Source organism: Molothrus aeneus, chromosome 9 (genome assembly GCF_037042795.1).
Source record: "Molothrus aeneus isolate 106 chromosome 9, BPBGC_Maene_1.0, whole genome shotgun sequence".
Taxonomy (NCBI): Eukaryota; Metazoa; Chordata; class Aves; order Passeriformes; family Icteridae; genus Molothrus; species Molothrus aeneus.
The window spans coordinates 1,959,627-1,977,354 of NC_089654.1; the positions used below are offsets into that span (position 1 = coordinate 1,959,627).

At 46.8% G+C, this 17,728-nt stretch overlaps 1 protein-coding gene across 2 annotated transcripts in view; it reads right to left on the bottom strand.

Moving 5' to 3' along the window:
• RAVER2 (ribonucleoprotein, PTB binding 2) overlaps positions 1-12,584 on the bottom strand; it is a 31,548-nt gene extending 18,964 nt beyond the window's left edge. For both annotated transcript variants that reach the window (XM_066555540.1, XM_066555539.1), the window contains exons 1-3: positions 12,429-12,584; positions 2,683-2,749; positions 1,064-1,533 (exon numbers count right to left, since the gene is read on the bottom strand). In XM_066555540.1, the coding sequence (XP_066411637.1) occupies positions 1,064-1,533; positions 2,683-2,749; positions 12,429-12,584 (693 nt within the window). The remainder of the gene's footprint in view (positions 1-1,063; positions 1,534-2,682; positions 2,750-12,428) is intronic.
• Between the last annotated feature and the right edge of the window lie 5,144 nt (positions 12,585-17,728).

Sequence of the window (17,728 nt, forward strand, 5' to 3'; positions counted from 1 at the left end):
CAGCATCTGAACTGTTGCACTTGTGGTATTCATACACTCTGGCCTTCTTTGAGCAATAAAACCTTCAGCAATATTAACTTCAAAAGCTCTCAAAAACCAAACTATTTTCAGTAAATGATATAAAGGGGATGTCCTCCAAACATTTTGCTGGCATTTCACTGGAGTGCTATCCTGCAGAATTCCCAGAGAACATGGATACACTGCACACCCAGAGCAGTTCAGCAGCACTGCTGGAGTGCTATCCTGCAGAATTCCCAGAATTCCCAGAGAACATGGATCACACTGCTCACACAGAGCAGCAGCACTGCTGGAGTGCTGTCCTGCAGAATTCCCAGAGAACATGGATCACACTGCACACCCAGAGCATTCAGCAGCACTGCTGGAGTGCTATCCTGCAGAATTCCCAGAGAACATGGATACACTGCACAGCCAGAGCAGTTCAGCAGCACTGCTGGAGTGCTATCCTGCAGAATTCCCAGAGAACATGGATCACATTGCTCACCCAGAGCAGTTCAGCAGCACTGCTGGAGTGCTATCCTGCAGAATTCCCAGAGAACATGGATACACTGCACAGCCAGAGCAGTTCAGCAGCACTGCTGGAGTGCTGTCCTGCAGAATTCCCAGAGAACATGGATCACATTGCTCACCCAGAGCAGTTCAGCAGCACTGCTGGAGTGCTATCCTGCAGAATTCCCAGAGAACATGGATCACATTGCTCACCCAGAGCAGTTCAGCAGCACTGCTGGAGTGCTATCCTGCAGAATTCCCAGAGAACATGGATCACATTGCACATCCAGAGCATTCAGCAGCACTGCTGGAGTGCTATCCTGCAGAATTCCCAGAGAACATGGATCACATTGCTCACCCAGAGCAGTTCAGCAGCACTGCTCACACCACTGTGCAGATGGCACAACAGTTGATGGGAAAAATAATAGGAAAATAAAAATAAATAAGAAAAATAGGGAAAGAAATAGGAGAAACAAAAGTGGAAGACAGCAAGAGCGAAGTGAGGCAATGCTGCAGCCCCAGCCTTGGTTTTCCATAGGACAGAAAGCCACCCTACCTGGCAGAAGACAGGTTTGTACTTCAGGGAGAAAGCCTGGAGCAGCTCCTTGGAATCAGCGCAGTCTTTTTGCAGTTTATCCACACAAAGGCACTTGGAGTGAATGAGGTTTGTGGTCAGCTGGTTCACATCCATCCACTGTGCAAACAGAGTGCTCTCCTCCAGCTGCTTGCCCAGGAGCTCCAGCCTGGCCTTGGCAGCCGAGTCCTTCTTCATGTACTCCACGAAGCCGTAGCCCTTGGAGCGGCCGGTGAGCTCGCTGTACACCAGGAAACACCTCTCCACATTGCCATAGGCACGCACCAGCTCCTCAAACTCCTCGATGCCCAGGGAAAGGGGCAGGTTGGTGATGCACAGCAGAGCATCCGTGGGCTGCAGCTGCACTGAGATCTCCTTGCCACGCAGGGAGTGCTGGTGGAACCTCCTGATGGCGCTCTGGGCCTGCTCCCCGTTCAACAGCGTGACAAAGGCTGCAAGAGACGGCATGGGGACATCAGCCACCCCAGCTGCTCTGCAGCCACACCTTTCCCTCCCCTGAACCACAGATTCACCCCAAAGGTCCAACAGATAAATGTATCTGTTACAGATAATACTGAAAATCTCAACTGAACATCAGGAGCAATTAACTCGGTGACTGCGCTGCGATGCTCACAACTTCATTAACTTGGAACCCAACCAATTCTGTATCTGGGGAACAAAATTAAATATTCTACCAGCAGACTTTCTTAACTAAATTAAATAGTCTACTAGCTGACCTCTCCCTCCCCTGAAAGCACAGATTCACCCCAAAGATCCAACAAATAAATGTATCTATTATAGATAATACTGAAAATCTCAATTGAACATCAGGAGCATTTTACTCAGAAAGTGACTGTGTTGTGATGCACACAACTTCACTACTTGGAACCCAACCAATTCTGTATCTGGGGAACAAAATTAAATATTCTACTAGCAGACTGTTCTTCACTAAATTAAATATTCTACTAGCAGACTGTTCTTCACTAAATTAAATATTCCACTGAAGTGGATGCACACATCACAGATTCCATGGAATTTCTTTGATGACAACATCCACAAGCTCTCACTTTGGGGTTAACAGGTCTTTTTTTGGGCTTTGCAGTCCATAGGCATTTCACACAGTCCCAGGCTGGATGAGGGTGGCAGGGACCCCCTGTTCCTCAAGCAGGGTCACCCAGATGGGTTCCCAGGATCCCAGGGGATGGAGACCTCTCTGGACAAGCTACAACAGTGCTGGGTGACCCTGACAGGGCAGAAGTGTCTCCTGATGTCAGCAAACCACAAATGCAGCTGGAGCTGGGCAGGTTTTCCTCTCAGGTTTGTCCCAAGAGAGGCCTCAGGGGCAGTTTCCCAAAGGAATTCAGCCAGCTGGGGTCAGCTTTGTCCCAAAGGGACGCTCACTGAGGAATGCTCCTGAGAGAGACCAGAGGGGACCAAAAATCACATCAACACCAGAAAGTTTCCAGCTTTCACTGGCTTCACTGGAAGGTGACAAAAAAGGCACTGAGGGATGCCAGACAAGCTGTGACAGTCCATGACTTCACATACAGCACATGATGTTCCTCACAGAATTGAAATATATGCAAGTTTTAAGTTCTCACCTGTTCTTTTATTCCTGTCCACATAACAATACTTGATTTCATAATCTTTAAACAAGTCATGGATTTCCTGCAAGGGAAAAGTACAAATAACATCACATAAATAAGTCCCCAAACCAAGCAAGTGCATAAATTCATCCTCATTTCAAACAAAACCAAAAACTTTCCCAACAAACAGAAAATTTCACCATGGAAACACTATCAAATATTTGTTTTTAAAGGAGTTGGTTGCACATTGCTGCAGCAATGTTTTAATCTCCCATAAAAAACTGGCTTGCTGAATTTGATTAATTTGCTTTTCATTCTCTGGGGTGACATAAACACAAAAGAGCGTCCTGTAACTGTCTTTTGATAAAGACAAATAACATCACAGCTCATTAAATAGCAAAACCCTCTCCATTTCTCTGAAGTACAACTGGCATAGCTAAAATACCACATGGACAAGGAACACTGGCAGCATCACATCACCAAATTTACTGAGGGCACAGTGCTGCCCCAAAACCCAACAGTTGCTTTAGTTTCCTGCTCAAGTTCACTTTAATAGATTTTCACCCTTAATAATGGATATTCTTTCACCCAGCAGATAATTGTGGCCAGAGTACCCCCTGGAAAGTATCCTCTATCAATTACTGCACAGCTGCTCAACAGAGAATCAATCCCAAGAGTGCTATTTGCTCCCACTAATTAATGGGAAGAGAGGAGGGGTGGCTAAGAGCAAGTCTAAGAGGAGTTTGCTGCAGCTATTCCCAAAAAACCAAGGTGCACATCCCCCAAAATCCCCAAAAATTACTGTCAGTTCAGGGATGAGAAAGCAGAGTTGAGCACTCACCATCCCAAGGAAAAAGCAGGAGTAATAACCTGGACATTTACATGATTTTAGCTGGATAAATCCCATACACAGGAGTGCAAGATGATTTCTGCAAGCAAAATAATCAACCAGCTTTGTCTGAAAGTTTAATTGCAGCTGATTTCCAGCAGCTGAGTGTAGCTGCCAGTTTGGTAATACAATATATGGAGCCCAAAGGTTAATTGGGTTCTCTGTGAGGGGTATCAGGTGCACACCTTTTAGTCAGGAGAGCAGCAATCTCTGGTTTCACTATTTAACAGCTGTCAAATACTGCATTAATAAAATATGGCAGCATTTCTGCAGCCAGCACACGTCCACGAATAAGGTGTGATAAGGATGGGGTTTCTGAAATGCAAGATACGCCCAAAATTCAAGCCAGGCAGGGGATTTGAGTGTGAGCACATCTCAAACAAGAATTACATGGTTCTTCCTCAGACATAAGAGACTGAGAAGAGACTTTCTGTACACTTTTGGCAGCTCTGTTGTGCTGTGCCACCGAAGACTCCAAAAAATTGTTTCTGTCCCACTCAGAAAAAGAGGGACATATTTGCCCTTTTGATTTCCTGTATTATTTTACAAGAGTACCACTGCAAGTTTTATATGATGATTGGGTAGCAGCAGGAAGTAGGATTTCAAACAGCTCTGAACACTCTTTTGAAAGTCATCTGTGTATCAGATGATTCCACATGATTCCCCAGGAACTGCCTGAAACTTTGAGAGGAAAACAGCCCCTACTGCACAAGTCTTTGGGGCTAATTATGAGATCTCATATAAAAACTGATGAGAATGTAAGGGAGATTTAAAATAAAGCCTGATTTAAGCACAGAAATCCGGTAAAGGTTTTAACACCGACTCCCACAGGGGGCTGCAAACACCGCCAGGTTTGTGCAGAGGGTTCTTCCAGGAAGGTTCTGGTTCTTGTGCTCTCGTGGGCTCCTGGCAGGGCTGAGACCTTCACCTGTGGAGCTGGGCTTGGGCAGCGTTTCAGTGAAAGCATTCCTCACATAAACACCATTCGTGAGGATTTACAAAGATAAAACACACCCTGCCAACTGCAGGGAAATGTGTACTCCTTTCCATGAAACAGCTGTAAATATCTGTGTGCTACACTGAGATTTCTCTGCTTGCTAAGCCAGGCACTTCTCTAAACTTCACCTCCAACATCTCCCAGCACTCAGGTCTGGTGGAAAAGAAGGAACAGAGCTCCCATTGTGCTGCTGCTCCCAGTTTCACTCCCCACAGCTCAGGGCAGACGTGTCAGCAAAGCAATGGGAGCGACAGCTCTGACCCCAGTGCTCCAAGCAGCTCTGCAGGCCTGGCCAGGAGGGAATGTTTGCCCTGCAGGAGAAGGGATCAGCCAAGCCAGGTAGATCCTCTGCAGCTCTCCAGGCCTGGCCAGGAGGGAATGTTTGCCCTGGAGGAGAAGGGATCAGCCAGGCCAGGAGGGAATGTTTGCCCTAGAGGAGAAGGGATCAGCCAAGCCAGGTAGATCCTCTGCAGCTCTCCAGGCCTGGCCAGGAGGGAATGTTTGCCCTAGAGGAGAAGGGATCAGCCAGGCCAGGAGGGAATGTTTGCCCTGGAGGAGAAGGGATCAGCCAGGCCAGGAGGGAATGTTTGCCCTGGAGGAGAAGGGATCAGCCAGGCCAGGAGGGAATGTTTGCCCTGGAGGAGAAGGGATCAGCCAAGCCAGGTAGATCCTCTGCAGCTCTCCAGGCCTGGCCAGGAGGGAATGTTTGCCCTAGAGGAGAAGGGATCAGCCAGGCCAGGAGGGAATGTTTGCCCTGGAGGAGAAGGGATCAGCCAGGCCAGGAGGGAATGTTTGCCCTGGAGGAGAAGGGATCAGCCAGGCCAGGAGGGAATGTTTGCCCTGGAGGAGAAGGGATCAGCCAAGCCAGGTAGATCCTCTGCAGCTCTCCAGGCCTGGCCAGGAGGGAATGTTTGCCCTGGAGGAGAAGGGATCAGCCAGGCCAGGAGGGAATGTTTGCCCTGGAGGAGAAGGGATCAGCCAGGCCAGGAGGGAATGTCTGCCCTGCAGGAGAAGGGATCAGCCAGGCCAGGTAGATCCTCTGCTGTGACCCCGTTCACTTGTGAGGAATGTAAGCACGGGGATGTTTCCCTGAGAACAGCAGTAACAAACAGCAGCTGCCTGCTCCCACTGCTGCTGCTCCTTCCTGCTGGGGTGTGTGGTTCTGATTGTAATTTGCTCCTAGCAGCCAGTTTTGTAGCCCCTCCTATTTTGTATTGTTATGGCATATTTTATTCTCAATGGGTTGCTCCTTCCCTCCTGTGTTGTTGGTTTTGTCCATCTCCCCAAACCTTTCCCTGTTCCTCCTGCCATTGAATGTCAATCCCTCCCCAAGCCTGCCCCTTTCTCTAGAAACTTCCCCATCAATTTTGTATCCTTCGAGGCCCCATTGGTTTGCTGAAGTTGTTCTCCTCCCCTGTGATGCCCTCTTGGTTTAAACATTGTATTCCCCAGCTTCTGTTGTACCCCCAGTTTCTCCCAGTTGGTTACAGATTGAACCCACCCCTGACCTCCCTCGTTTATAAATTGATGTTTGCCTAGATTATGACAACAAAAATGTTAAGCAGTTCTATCTGGTCCCTTCCAACCCAAACCATTCCAGGACTTTGTGCTCCTGGAACAGAAATATAACGAATATATAGAAATAACAGAATATATATATATATAGATATAGATATATAGAAATATATAGAATATATAGAAAATAACAGAAATATAACGAATATATAGAAATAACAGAATATAGATATAGATATATAGAAATATATAGAATCTATAGAAAATAACAGAAATATAACGAATATATAGAAACAACAGAATATATATAGATATATAGAAATATATAGAATATATAGAAAATAACAGAAATATAACCAATATATAGAAATAACAGTATATATGTAGATATAGATATATAGAAATATATAGAATATATAGAAAATAACAGAAATATAAGCAATAAAGCATAGCCACTCCACAGCCCCTTAAAGCTTTAAGAGCAGATAATCTTGTCATCAATACAAATTAAAATTGTAATTAGGAAATAATTGGTCATACGATTATTTCTGCAAATTATTTTGATTATTTTCTGCAAATTAGCAGAAAAGGCAAAATCAAATCAAATAAAGGGAGTTTAAGAGAAATCACCCTTTATCCCTTCAAGAAGTGTATTATTTACTATTGTAAATGTGGTCATGAAATACTTCAGTTCTTGCCCTGTCGTCTCTTTGGTAGAAAAATTGGCAACCTGAGTTTTCAGCTCTTATCATCAATTTGAGATTTGTACCTTGAACTTTGTGTTTAGTACCTACATTGTTTGAAACACAAATTAGAAAGGGACTCACTCACAGGCACATTTATCAAATTAGGAAAGCTCAGTGGTTTATTTCTAATAAAAGCAGCTTGTCCTACCCAGAGTGTCACAGTGTAAGGGAAAAAAATACCCAAGAAATTCTCAGCACTCACCTGGAACAATACATAAGATATATATAATAATGTATATAAAGCCTACAGTGCACCAAACTCGAGCACTGTTCTCTCTCTGGAAGTAAAACTCGATATGAAATGTAATAATTGTGCTTTTCTGGCACCAGAATATTCAACAATTCTAAGGGTGCCTGGCCAGATGTCTGCAGTGAGCTTCAGGGAAGTCTCCAATGTAAACACTCTCCAAGCCTGGTCTATAACTTGGCTCTCACCGAGCACCTGAAGGCCTGAACTTCACATGAATATCCTTGAAATGAGAATCAATTAAGGTTAAAGTAGTTACTTGGCTAAGCAAGAAGTTTTAAATCATCTCACAGCTGAAAAAGGCTTTGTTCCATTTGTGCAGGCAGGGTAGGGAAAAGAGAGCTTCTCAGAAAAAAGGCTTTCCATTTACAAAAGGATATAACAGGCTGTTCATTTGATTCAGATTTTAGACTGCTAAATATCTGAGCTCATGACATGACACACGGATTTCACTGCAGATATTAAATAAATAATAAAAAGTAGTAAAAAAGAGAATATTGACACAGTTTAAATAATATGTTACTAAAGGGAAAACCCAGAGCTCTGCTGGAGAACAAGTGCAGCACTCAGCACCAACAAGAGGGTTAATAAAAAAACAAAAGGACTGATGCAAAGCGCAATTTTAACCATCTCCTGATCAGAAAGGCAGGAGGGCCTCAAAATGTCATTAAATTGCTGGATAAATCCCCCTAAGAAGTCACATTTCAGGCAGACTGGGCTCACCACAGCTCTTCCTTCCCTCCCAGTTTCCAGGTGGTTTTCAGTGCTGAGGGCAGGAGGTTCTCAGAGCAGCAAGGCTGGAGGCTCAGGGCTGGGATGTGGCAGATGCTGAGCTGCCAGGAACAGCGAGCACTGAGGAGCGTCCCAAAGCTCCTGCCCTGCTCATTCCCTCTTCGTTCCCACAATCCCAGACTAGGAAACCTGAAATGGATCATTCCAGGCCATAAACTGCTCTTGGGGCAAACCTTTGTGCTTGGGAATTGATTCTCACTTTTGTAAGATCAGTGAAGTAATGTAAGAAAATGTGAAGACAGGAGAACAACAATTTCTCAGTGGAATGAAAGACTTTTTCCTCTGATCTTCCAGAGATTTTGGGGAGTGTTGCTAAGAGGATCTTTATGGGCCTGGAAATGAATTCCATCATCCTGGGTATACTGGATGGTGTGAGAGCTAAATGAAAGAGGGAAAAAGACATAGAAAGAGGTAACTTGAGAGAGCAAGAGCTCCAAGCAAAAGAAAAGTAATAAAGAAAATTTTAAAATTCCATCTTAAGGCACGAGAGCTGCTCCCTCTCCACAATGTGCCTTTCATGTTCAGGCAGTGTGACAGAGGAGGAATGGGAACACAAAGGCCCTTCTGCTTAAAGCTCTGGCATCCAACAGATTGGAGAGAGCACTTCCTCAAATCATCACACCTCATTAGAGGCTTTCCATCCAACAGGGAAAATGATGGCTAATCCAGGGAGAAAGGGGGAAAATGGCACAGCCCCACCAGAAACAGCACCATGCTAAGTAGGGATTTGGCTTTTGATCAGCAACAGACAGCAGAGAAAAAACTGAATGGGTCCATGAGGTTCCAAAATACCAAATAAATCCCTGTCCCAGGTGGACTGTAGCAGGTTTGGATCAACACCTCAGTGTTTCGTTGTTCTCTGGATTCTGTCCCTCCCCAGGAGAACCACAGGGTGTTAAAATAATTAACAGCCCTACTTGCTGCATGTTCTACATTAAAGCAGAGCATCCCCTCCACCAGGTTTATTTTGTAGAGCTGCAACATGCTTGCAATTAGGGATAATCAACACAATCAACCCAAAAATGGTCGGGAGCAGTTGCATCTTCCATAGCATTTTCTCTTATCTGCAAAAATGGGAAGCAAAACTCCAACAGCCCTTGCTGGGCAGCTGATCCTGGCACAGAACACTGGAGATCTGGCTACAAATTAATTAATAATTATTACAATTAATATTAGTTTTATTAGTCTTATGTTAATTTTAGATATGTTTTATTTTTCTTCAAGAGTTAACTGTTCTTAACTCCCCAGCTTTACTTTTCCCCTGATTCTCCCCAGCACCAGAGCAGCAAAGAAGTGAAAAATTGGCTGTGTGGCGCTTCTTTGCTGGCTGGGGTAAAACCAATATAAACTCAAAACTTCCTGTTCAGTGAGGTACAACTTCACTTCCATTCTGGTCATCCTGAAGTTCCTGGCATCTCTTTAGCAGAAAAGGAGAGAGGGAGGTGGTGTTTCCTTCCCTCCCTCTGCTCAGAGCAGTCCTCCTCCTCCAGAGCACTGGGAACAGCTTTAGGATTGTTCCAAGGACCTTCTGGTTGCAATTCTTGCTCTTACAACATCCCAGGGGGCCGTGTTCCTTGCTGCTGGGGTGGATGATGGATCAGGGATGTGGCTCAGGGAGATGCACACACAACAAGGCAAGCCAAGGGACCCCTGATGCAGTGCCAAGCAGATCACGATGAAAGCCAGCGCTACAACCACGCTCACTTTAAAGCCTCCTGGCAAAGACTGCTCTGCAAGCATCAGCCTGACCACAGCACCACATCAGAGGCTGCTGATGCCACAAGGACAGACCCACTGTGTGCTGCTCTTCAGAAGGGCTGGCACCGAGGGGCTGATCTCAGTGCAGGACATCCCACAGCACTGCCCTGCCCTAATGAAGCCATTGAGTGCCTGCTCCAAGAGCACAGGACACGCCCCAATATTTATATGACATGAAACATGAAATATCTCCTCTGGCACCAAGAACTGGAGCTGCAGGAGTGGGACCTGCCCAGGCTGCAGGGGGGAGCAGAGTGGATCCCTGCTCCAAGCAGGTATCCCAGTGAAGCTCCATGGAGACACAGGGAAGCCTCTCCTGATCCCCCAGTACGAATTCTGCCTCTAAGGCACAGTCACTGCTATGGGTATCAAAGACCTGAAGAGTTCCAGGGGTCAGCAACAGCCTGTGGCCATTTCTGGGTCATCATCACACCACACTTGGTATTGTGCGGGAGGAACCCCATGAGGGTGAATTTGGGCACTACCTGGCAACTCTGAGGAGTTCAGCATTCACTGACTGCCAGCTGAACAGCAAATGGAGACTCTGCCTTCAAGAGCGGGGAAGATGTAAATCCTTTCTCCATGGCTGTAGTGAGAGAACTGCCTGAAGAAACACTGATCCTGCAGGCATCTACTTGCAGGGTGAGCTCTGCTTGGTTTCTAAACCTGTTTCTGGTTCAGAAACCTCATGGCCAAGAGACATTTCTGCTGTGGCCCCGAGGGTAATTTATTTTTTTAAATTTAGTTTAACACAGGTGGGGCTCCAAAGGTAATTGAAGATTACAAGTACAGTAATAAAGTTAATATGTAGCTACAACTGGCAGAGGAATTATATTCGTTATGTAACTTCATATTAATAAAATTAGTTTTTTCCTACTTTTCTGACCATACTGAGTCTCTCCACCAATCTCTCTCTCTATCAGCAAAACAGTAATTTTTCATTTCAAAACTATTTTGGTAAATCTTGGCCTCACTCTTCACTTAACAACAAATGGCAGCAAAGCCAACACCCCAACACTCAGAGATGAATAGTTACATTTATGAAAACCTATTTTGGGAGACTTGGCTGCATTTCAGTGATGTTCATCTCCCTCTTGACAGTGAATAAAACTGGCCAGGTCAGAAACAGTTTATCTGATTTTACTTGGCTCACCAATTAGTGCAAGGAGAAAACAGAAGACAAACCCGTGTTTACTACGGGTGTTAACTGGCAACAAGAAATGTGAAATTTCATAGTAATTTTGGAAGCATATCACAGCCAAATACACAGGTAGACTTAACATGCCTGACCACAAACACCCTTCTTTCTAAAACTGCTCCAGGACAGAAACTTCCTCTCTATAGCACAATTCTTCTGCCTTTGTTACCACCAGCAGCAGCTCGTCAACGTTAAAAATAAAAATGACAGTTTGTAAAGTGCATTTTAGGATCTGTACACGGTGTTCAGGGCAACATTAGAACCTGACACATAGGAGAAAAAGGCATCTAAGTGCTGCTTTGAAGCCATCAAAACAAAAGGGCAAACTTCCAGAAGACTCCGTGGCTGCCAAAGTTGACCTTAATGTTGGTATTTCCCTGTAGCACACACCGGCTGAGCAAGCACCGCCAAACCTGAGAGGCGAATCCCCACACGGGAGCTCGTGCAGGGGGAGCAGGGGACACACCCGGAGTGTCACAGAGTGCTCCTGTCGGGCCATGCAGGGCGAGCATCTGGTGACACACCGGCAAAGCCTCTCTGTCAACACCGCCGCTTCGTGAAGAGACGAAGATTAGCAGCGCTGGCCAAGCCGCGAGTTTGCTACAGATCAGCTCATCGGGCTGCCATCAGCAGAGGCGCCTAAAGCACCCTAACAAAGCTGTCAGCTCTTAAACTTTTAACCTGCTAGAGCCGGGCCAGACACACCGAGAGAGAACAAAACAGCCAGAAGTGCAGCGGCCAGCTGGGCGCTGCGGCTCGGATTACTGCGAGCGCCCGGAGAGCCTCTCCGAAATGAATAGTCCCTTTTTGTGCCGGAGTTATGCAGAAATGGAGAGGCTGCACGTGCTGCTCTCAGCCGCAGGTAGTAAAACCACCTGTGCTTCAGAGAGGGGGGAGGCACACCGGGAGCAGAGCAGAACAAAAGGAGCTGTTACTTTCTTCTTTTTTTTTTTTTTTTTTTTTTTTTAATACTCGTGCATCAAGTTGAGCGCTTGGAGCTGGTGAAGTGACTGTGCAGCTAAATCACCTCAGCATCTGACTCACAGCACTCGGTTGAAGAGTTCAGCGATCATCTCCTACCAACAGCAGCAATTTGAGCGGAATTTTCCTAAACCACCGTCAGACTGCGGAAAACCGCTTTCCCTCTCTACGTCTGGCTCACCTCACAATAATAATGAAAAAAAAAAAAAAAGCCAGTCTGGAAGCTTTTTCGCCCAGATTTCGCACCGCAAGCGGCTGTGCTGCAGTGCCCTACCTGTGCGCACACAGGTGCCGCCTCTCCGGCGGCGCTCCCGTTACCCGCTCACCCCACACCGAGCCCCGCTCGCTCCCTCACACCCCGGCGCTCCCCGGGGAGTGCTGCCCGGCAAGCCCGGCGTGGCCCCCGGTGAGGGCGTGGACGGGCGAGCCGGAGCCGCTCTCCGCAGGTAACAAAGCCGCCCCACGCAGCCGGCGCCGTGAGGGGCAGCTCCGGGGGGAGGCAGCGCCCCGCGACCGCCGAGCCCCGCGGGGGACCCGGGGCTGCCCCGCGCCTCCCTCCCGCTGCCGGCCCCCGCCTGAGGCGCGGGCGGGAGCGCGCCACGCCGCCGGGCGGCTGCGGGCAGCGCTGGCGGCCGTACCTGGCTGCTGCTCTCGGCCGGCAGGTTCCGCAGCAGGATCTTGCGGCGGTTGCCCAGCTCGCGGCGGGTGCTCGCCAGCCGCCTCGCCACCTCCTCGGCGCTCAGCGGCGGCGGCTCCGCGGGCAGCGCCGCGCCGCGCTCGGCTCCCGCCGCCATCTTGCAGCGCGCCGGGGACCGCGGGGGGAGCGCGGCGCTGGGGCCGCCCCCGCCCTGCCCCGCCCGGGGCAGCCTGAGGGAGCCCCCGGGCCCGGCCCCTCACGGCCGCCCGACCCCGGCCCGCCGAGCCCCGCAGCGACGCGGGGCAGCCCAGCGGGCTCGAGGCGGGCTCGGCGCTGCCCGTAACGGAGCTCCGGGGTGTGTGCGGGATGAACGGGACGCAGCGGCAATTTCACAGAACGGGTCCAAGCGCCCTGCTCAGACAGGGTCATCCCAGAGCACATGGCACAGGATTGTGTCCAGACGGGTCTGGAGTAGCCCCACTGAGGAGACTCCTGAGCCTCTCTGGACAATCTGGCACCGTTCTTTCAGTGAAGAAATTCTGCCTCCTGTCCAGGGGAACTCCCTGATACCGGTTCCTGCCCGCTCCTCTGGTGCCATCGCTGGGCCCCGGGGCAGAAGCTGGGGGCTCTCTGACCCTCCCTGCACACAGGGACAGGCACAGGGACACCCAGGGACACCCAGGGCTGAGGCCCCTCTCAGCTGGGGCTCCTCTCCAGGCTGAGCAGCCCCAGCTCCTTCAGCCTTTCCTGGGCACCGAGATGCTCCAGGCCCTTGCTCAGCTCCAGGAGCTCCTGTCCCTGCTGTGCTGAGGAGCCAGAGCTGGACACAGCACCCAAAGGTGCCTCCAGGGCTGGGCACAGCACCCAGAGGTGCCCCCAGGGCTGGGCACAGGGGCAGGATCCCCCCTGACCTGCTGGATCTGTACCCAGGGAAGGTGGCAGTGATGGAGATTTGGGGAATGATTGCTGCTGGGTGAAGAAGAGGGACGGTGCTCTGGCCTTGGCTCCCATCAGGATGGATCCTGGGGCAATTCCCCTCACAAGGGAGCCCCAGCTGTTCTCCAGGATCACCCCTGACCTGCTGGGAATGCTCCTCCTGAAGATCCTCCTGAAGGTCTCCTCAGGACACTCTGCTGGCTCAGGGACTGCTCATTGTCCACCAGCACCCTCAGGCCCTCCTCACCTCATCCCCACAGTATCCGATCTCCAGACAGATTTTTGGGAAGGATTTGAGTGCTCTGGAGAACAGCTGGGGCTCTCTTGTGAGGGGAATTGCCCCAGGATCCATCCTGATGGAAGCCAAGGCCAGCAGCAATCATTCCCCAAGTCCCCATCACTGCCACCTTCCCTGGATCCAGATCCACTGGAGAGGCTGAAATACAGAACAGCAACAAAACAAGGCTGATCCCATGGAATCAGTTAGCCTGGGAAAGTGGAAAAGTTCGTTTAGTGGGAAATTCTGAAAAACAGAACAGCAACAAAATAAATCCCACAGAATCAGTTAGGCTGGGAAAGACCTCTGAGATCACTGAGTCCAACCTGTAATCCCAAGTGAACCCAAGAACTCCACTGGAGATGAGCAGGCACAGTGGGCCAGAGTGATCTTGTCCCAGTTTTATTCCTCACCAGGAATGTGACATACTAATTAAAATCCATGCAAATGAGGAAAACAGCACCTGGCTGCTGTGCTGGTGACACCGGGGACAGGCACAGGGCTGTGACCTGCCATAAAAAGGAGCCCAGCATCACAACAGAAGGACAATATTTCATGGAATCACTGTAAAGTAAATTTCCCCTTCCATGAGTTCTCAGTCAGCACCCATTTTAAAAAATAAAATAGGTTGTTCTTTTGGAAAATCCATGTTTCCTCTAGCATAATTCCTTGCAATGTCATTTACAGTAAATGACATTGTAAATTTAGCTCTTAACGTTGTCATCATTGCTATAAATGAGTGAGGAATAATTTAAATTTTTGTAGCCATTTTTAGACACGAGGCCAACCACAAAGAACAGGCAAAAGGGAATCCAGACCTGAAACATAATGAGTCTTAAAAAGGAAATTGGAAGAACACTCGAAGTTGAATTGGGTGTTTGTAACAATTCTTATCAAGAAAATCTAATTCTGATGGATAATTCTTGACTAGGTTCAAGGTGCCGTTTTAATTATCAGTTACAGATTAAAAAATTCCACCAAATAAATTGGTTTAGAAATTGCCTTAGCCCAAACCAAAACAAGTTAAGAACACAAAAAGTATCTTGGACTTTCATTACTTCTAAAATGAATTTTAAAATGACAGTAATCAAAGGGAAATTTGGTTTATTATTTAAAAATTGACAGCTGACAAGCTTCTGTTCAAGGGCTTCCTTTTCCCTAATTTTTTCTTGAACAGGTAATGTTCCTCCTTTTTCAATATTTGCATTATTTTTAATAAAATCGTTGGAAAGGAGAGGTGTGAAGGGTTCATAGATTATGGGATGTAAATAATTCTGGGATCATGAAAAAGGAACACTTTTCTCCTAGAAATACTGAAACATGAAATATCTCCTCAAAAATTATCACCAGATCAAGCAATTACAGCAGAAATTATGGATCTGCTCAAACATCATAAAATTTAGTTATGCTAATGAAGGAATTCAAGCAGAGTAATTAATTTTACCATTAATTTTCCACTTTGAAGGTGGACACTGCTTCACCTGCAACCAGTGCTCATTAATTCTACCTACAGCAATTGCCTCCTCAAAATTTGCCTTTTTTTGGTCATTTTTGATGGGCTGCAGGTGTCCCTGAATTTAAGTCATTCAAACTTAAAGTGCATTGCTGAAAGAATTCAGAAATGAATAGTTTGGTATTAATGGCACAAACAAAATTCCTACAGTAAATAGTTCCAGAGAAACTTGAGAAAATAGGAATATATTCAGAGAATATATAAAATATCAGATAAAAAGACCTTTTTTTTCTCTTGGTTATGGATAGATATTTAAAATCTTGTATTTTGTAGGTTAAAGTATTCATCTTCTCCCCCCAGTGTTCATGTCCAGGTGATACCAGCCTCCCACAAAAAGAGCTGTTCCAGGAGGAAGAGGATGCTGAGCCAAGGCATGCAGGTATTTCCTTAAGGAATTTCCTCCTGTTGATTACAGGCTTCCATGAAATATTTCCATGACTTTGACTCCTTTTCTGGAGCTTCCAAACCAAACCCCTCCATGTTTATGCTTTGATCTAAACAGTTTCCCATTTTCTAAAATACTTTCATTAGGTTTTAATACTGCTGCAGAAGCAAAAAACATTGTTAAATTAAATCTCAGTAACTTCAGTTGTGCTGCTGCACAACTGATAAATCACCTTGTAATAATTTAATTTAGTTCACTAAATTCCCTGCTAATTAAGAGTAATGTACTCAACCCCAGCAGTTCCATTTGTAGCTCTCCTAAAAAGATAAATTTCCCTGTGCTTCTGCAGCTCTGGATCATACCAGTCATATATATTTTGTATTTTTTATGGAATGAGTATTAATTAAAATTGTAATTGTAAATTTAAACATTCTTTTGGAATTACAGGTGCAGTCAGGCAAAATCGTCCAGGCTGGGCTGGTGGAAGGAGTCCCTGCCCATGGCAGGGCTGGAATGAAATGGGATTTAAGGTCCCTCCCAGCCCAAACCAGTCCAGGATTCTGGGATTCTCTGGGATTCCACATCCAAAAGTACAAACAAACTCAGATCTGTGCACACCAGGTGACAGCCAAGACTGAGAACATCTCTTGGACACAAGCCCCTCTGATATTCCCAGGTATTTGAGCTCCTTAGGTAAGGGATGGCTGAATGCAAGAGAAATGAAACAATTCAGTGTTTCCTGCAGGGGGATGTGGGACCCTCCAGCTGCTGCACATTCCATCAGAAGAATGGATTTTACCATCACACCTCATGTCAACCACACAATCCGTGGCACTCCCTTTTGTCCCTGCTCTTCCTGCTCCAGCTGCTCCTTTTGTTTCATTCAGACACCGAGATTTTGGATCCAGAAGCTGCAGATTTCATTTCAACACCAATGATTTGTTTGGTGATGATCACCCAGATCACTCACAATGCACACTGCATCCAAAATACACCAGAGGTGCCAAAGGAGTTCCTGTATCCTACAAATTCCAGCTCTTCTGGCATTCTCAGTGCACCATTCCATGACATGCCCAAACTTGGGATGTTTCTTACTCCTGCTCTTCCACCCAGGCACAAAAACTCTCTGCTAAACATTTGCAGTGGGAGCTCTTGGATGTGGATTTGCTGCTCCTGAGTTGGGGAATGATGGATTCTCTCAGGATCAGCCTGCTGAGCAGCTTCTCCTTGCTTCCACTCTTTAACTCAGAGTCCTGCAAACAAACAGTGCAAAGGTGGGAGAGTTCAGAGCTGGAACTTCCAGAGTGAGTAACTCCTGCAAGGAAATCATCACTGGGCTCTGCTGCCATGGGCTATTTTGGGACCTGTGGTCTCTGCAGCAGAATTTCAAACCTTTGTTGCCCCGTGCATCATTAGCAGATCTGTGTGGTTGTGTTTACAGGCAGCAAAAAAAAAAAGAGTAAATATTAAAATAAACACCAGAAAGCAAAGCCAAGTTCTTGAATAATAACTGAGAACAAAGGAAAATGAGATCAAACAAATAAAATTCTCAATAAATGGCCCAGATATTCACAGGGGAACCTCTGCAACACTTTCTCCTGAATCAATGTCCTGCTTTCAATCACCACTCTTCCCACACAGGCAGGTTTTATTTTTCCTCATTCAGCTTCAAATTTAGTCATTAGTTATTGGAACCAAGTGCATTTTGGCAATTTTAGTATTAAAAACCATCCAAATGTTGCTTGGATTCCTAGCAAAAGCAGGTCCAGCCCCACATTCTTACCAGGAGTATTTTTATTGGCCAGCCCATCAATGTGCCTCAAATGGGAATTCCAAATAAATCAGCCTCAGATTCCCTAAAAGCACCAATTTTCTAGGAACTGGAAACTGACAGTGACAATTCACAGGGAATTACAAAATCATTTACCACCACAAAACGGGGCAATCCTCATGCTGGGGGTGAAAGCATTCCATAGGGTGAATCCATACATCTCCATTCCTGCTCCTTGGATCTGGCTAATTATAAACCTGGAGGAAATTTGCTGAGATTAACTGAGGAGCTGGGATGGACTGGGAGGGAGCAGGCATGGGACCAGCAATTTGTTTGGAGAAGATAAACCAGCCCATGATTTCTCTCTGCCAGCAGAGCCTGCAATTTCCAGCACCCCCACAATATTTTGTCCTTAAAAA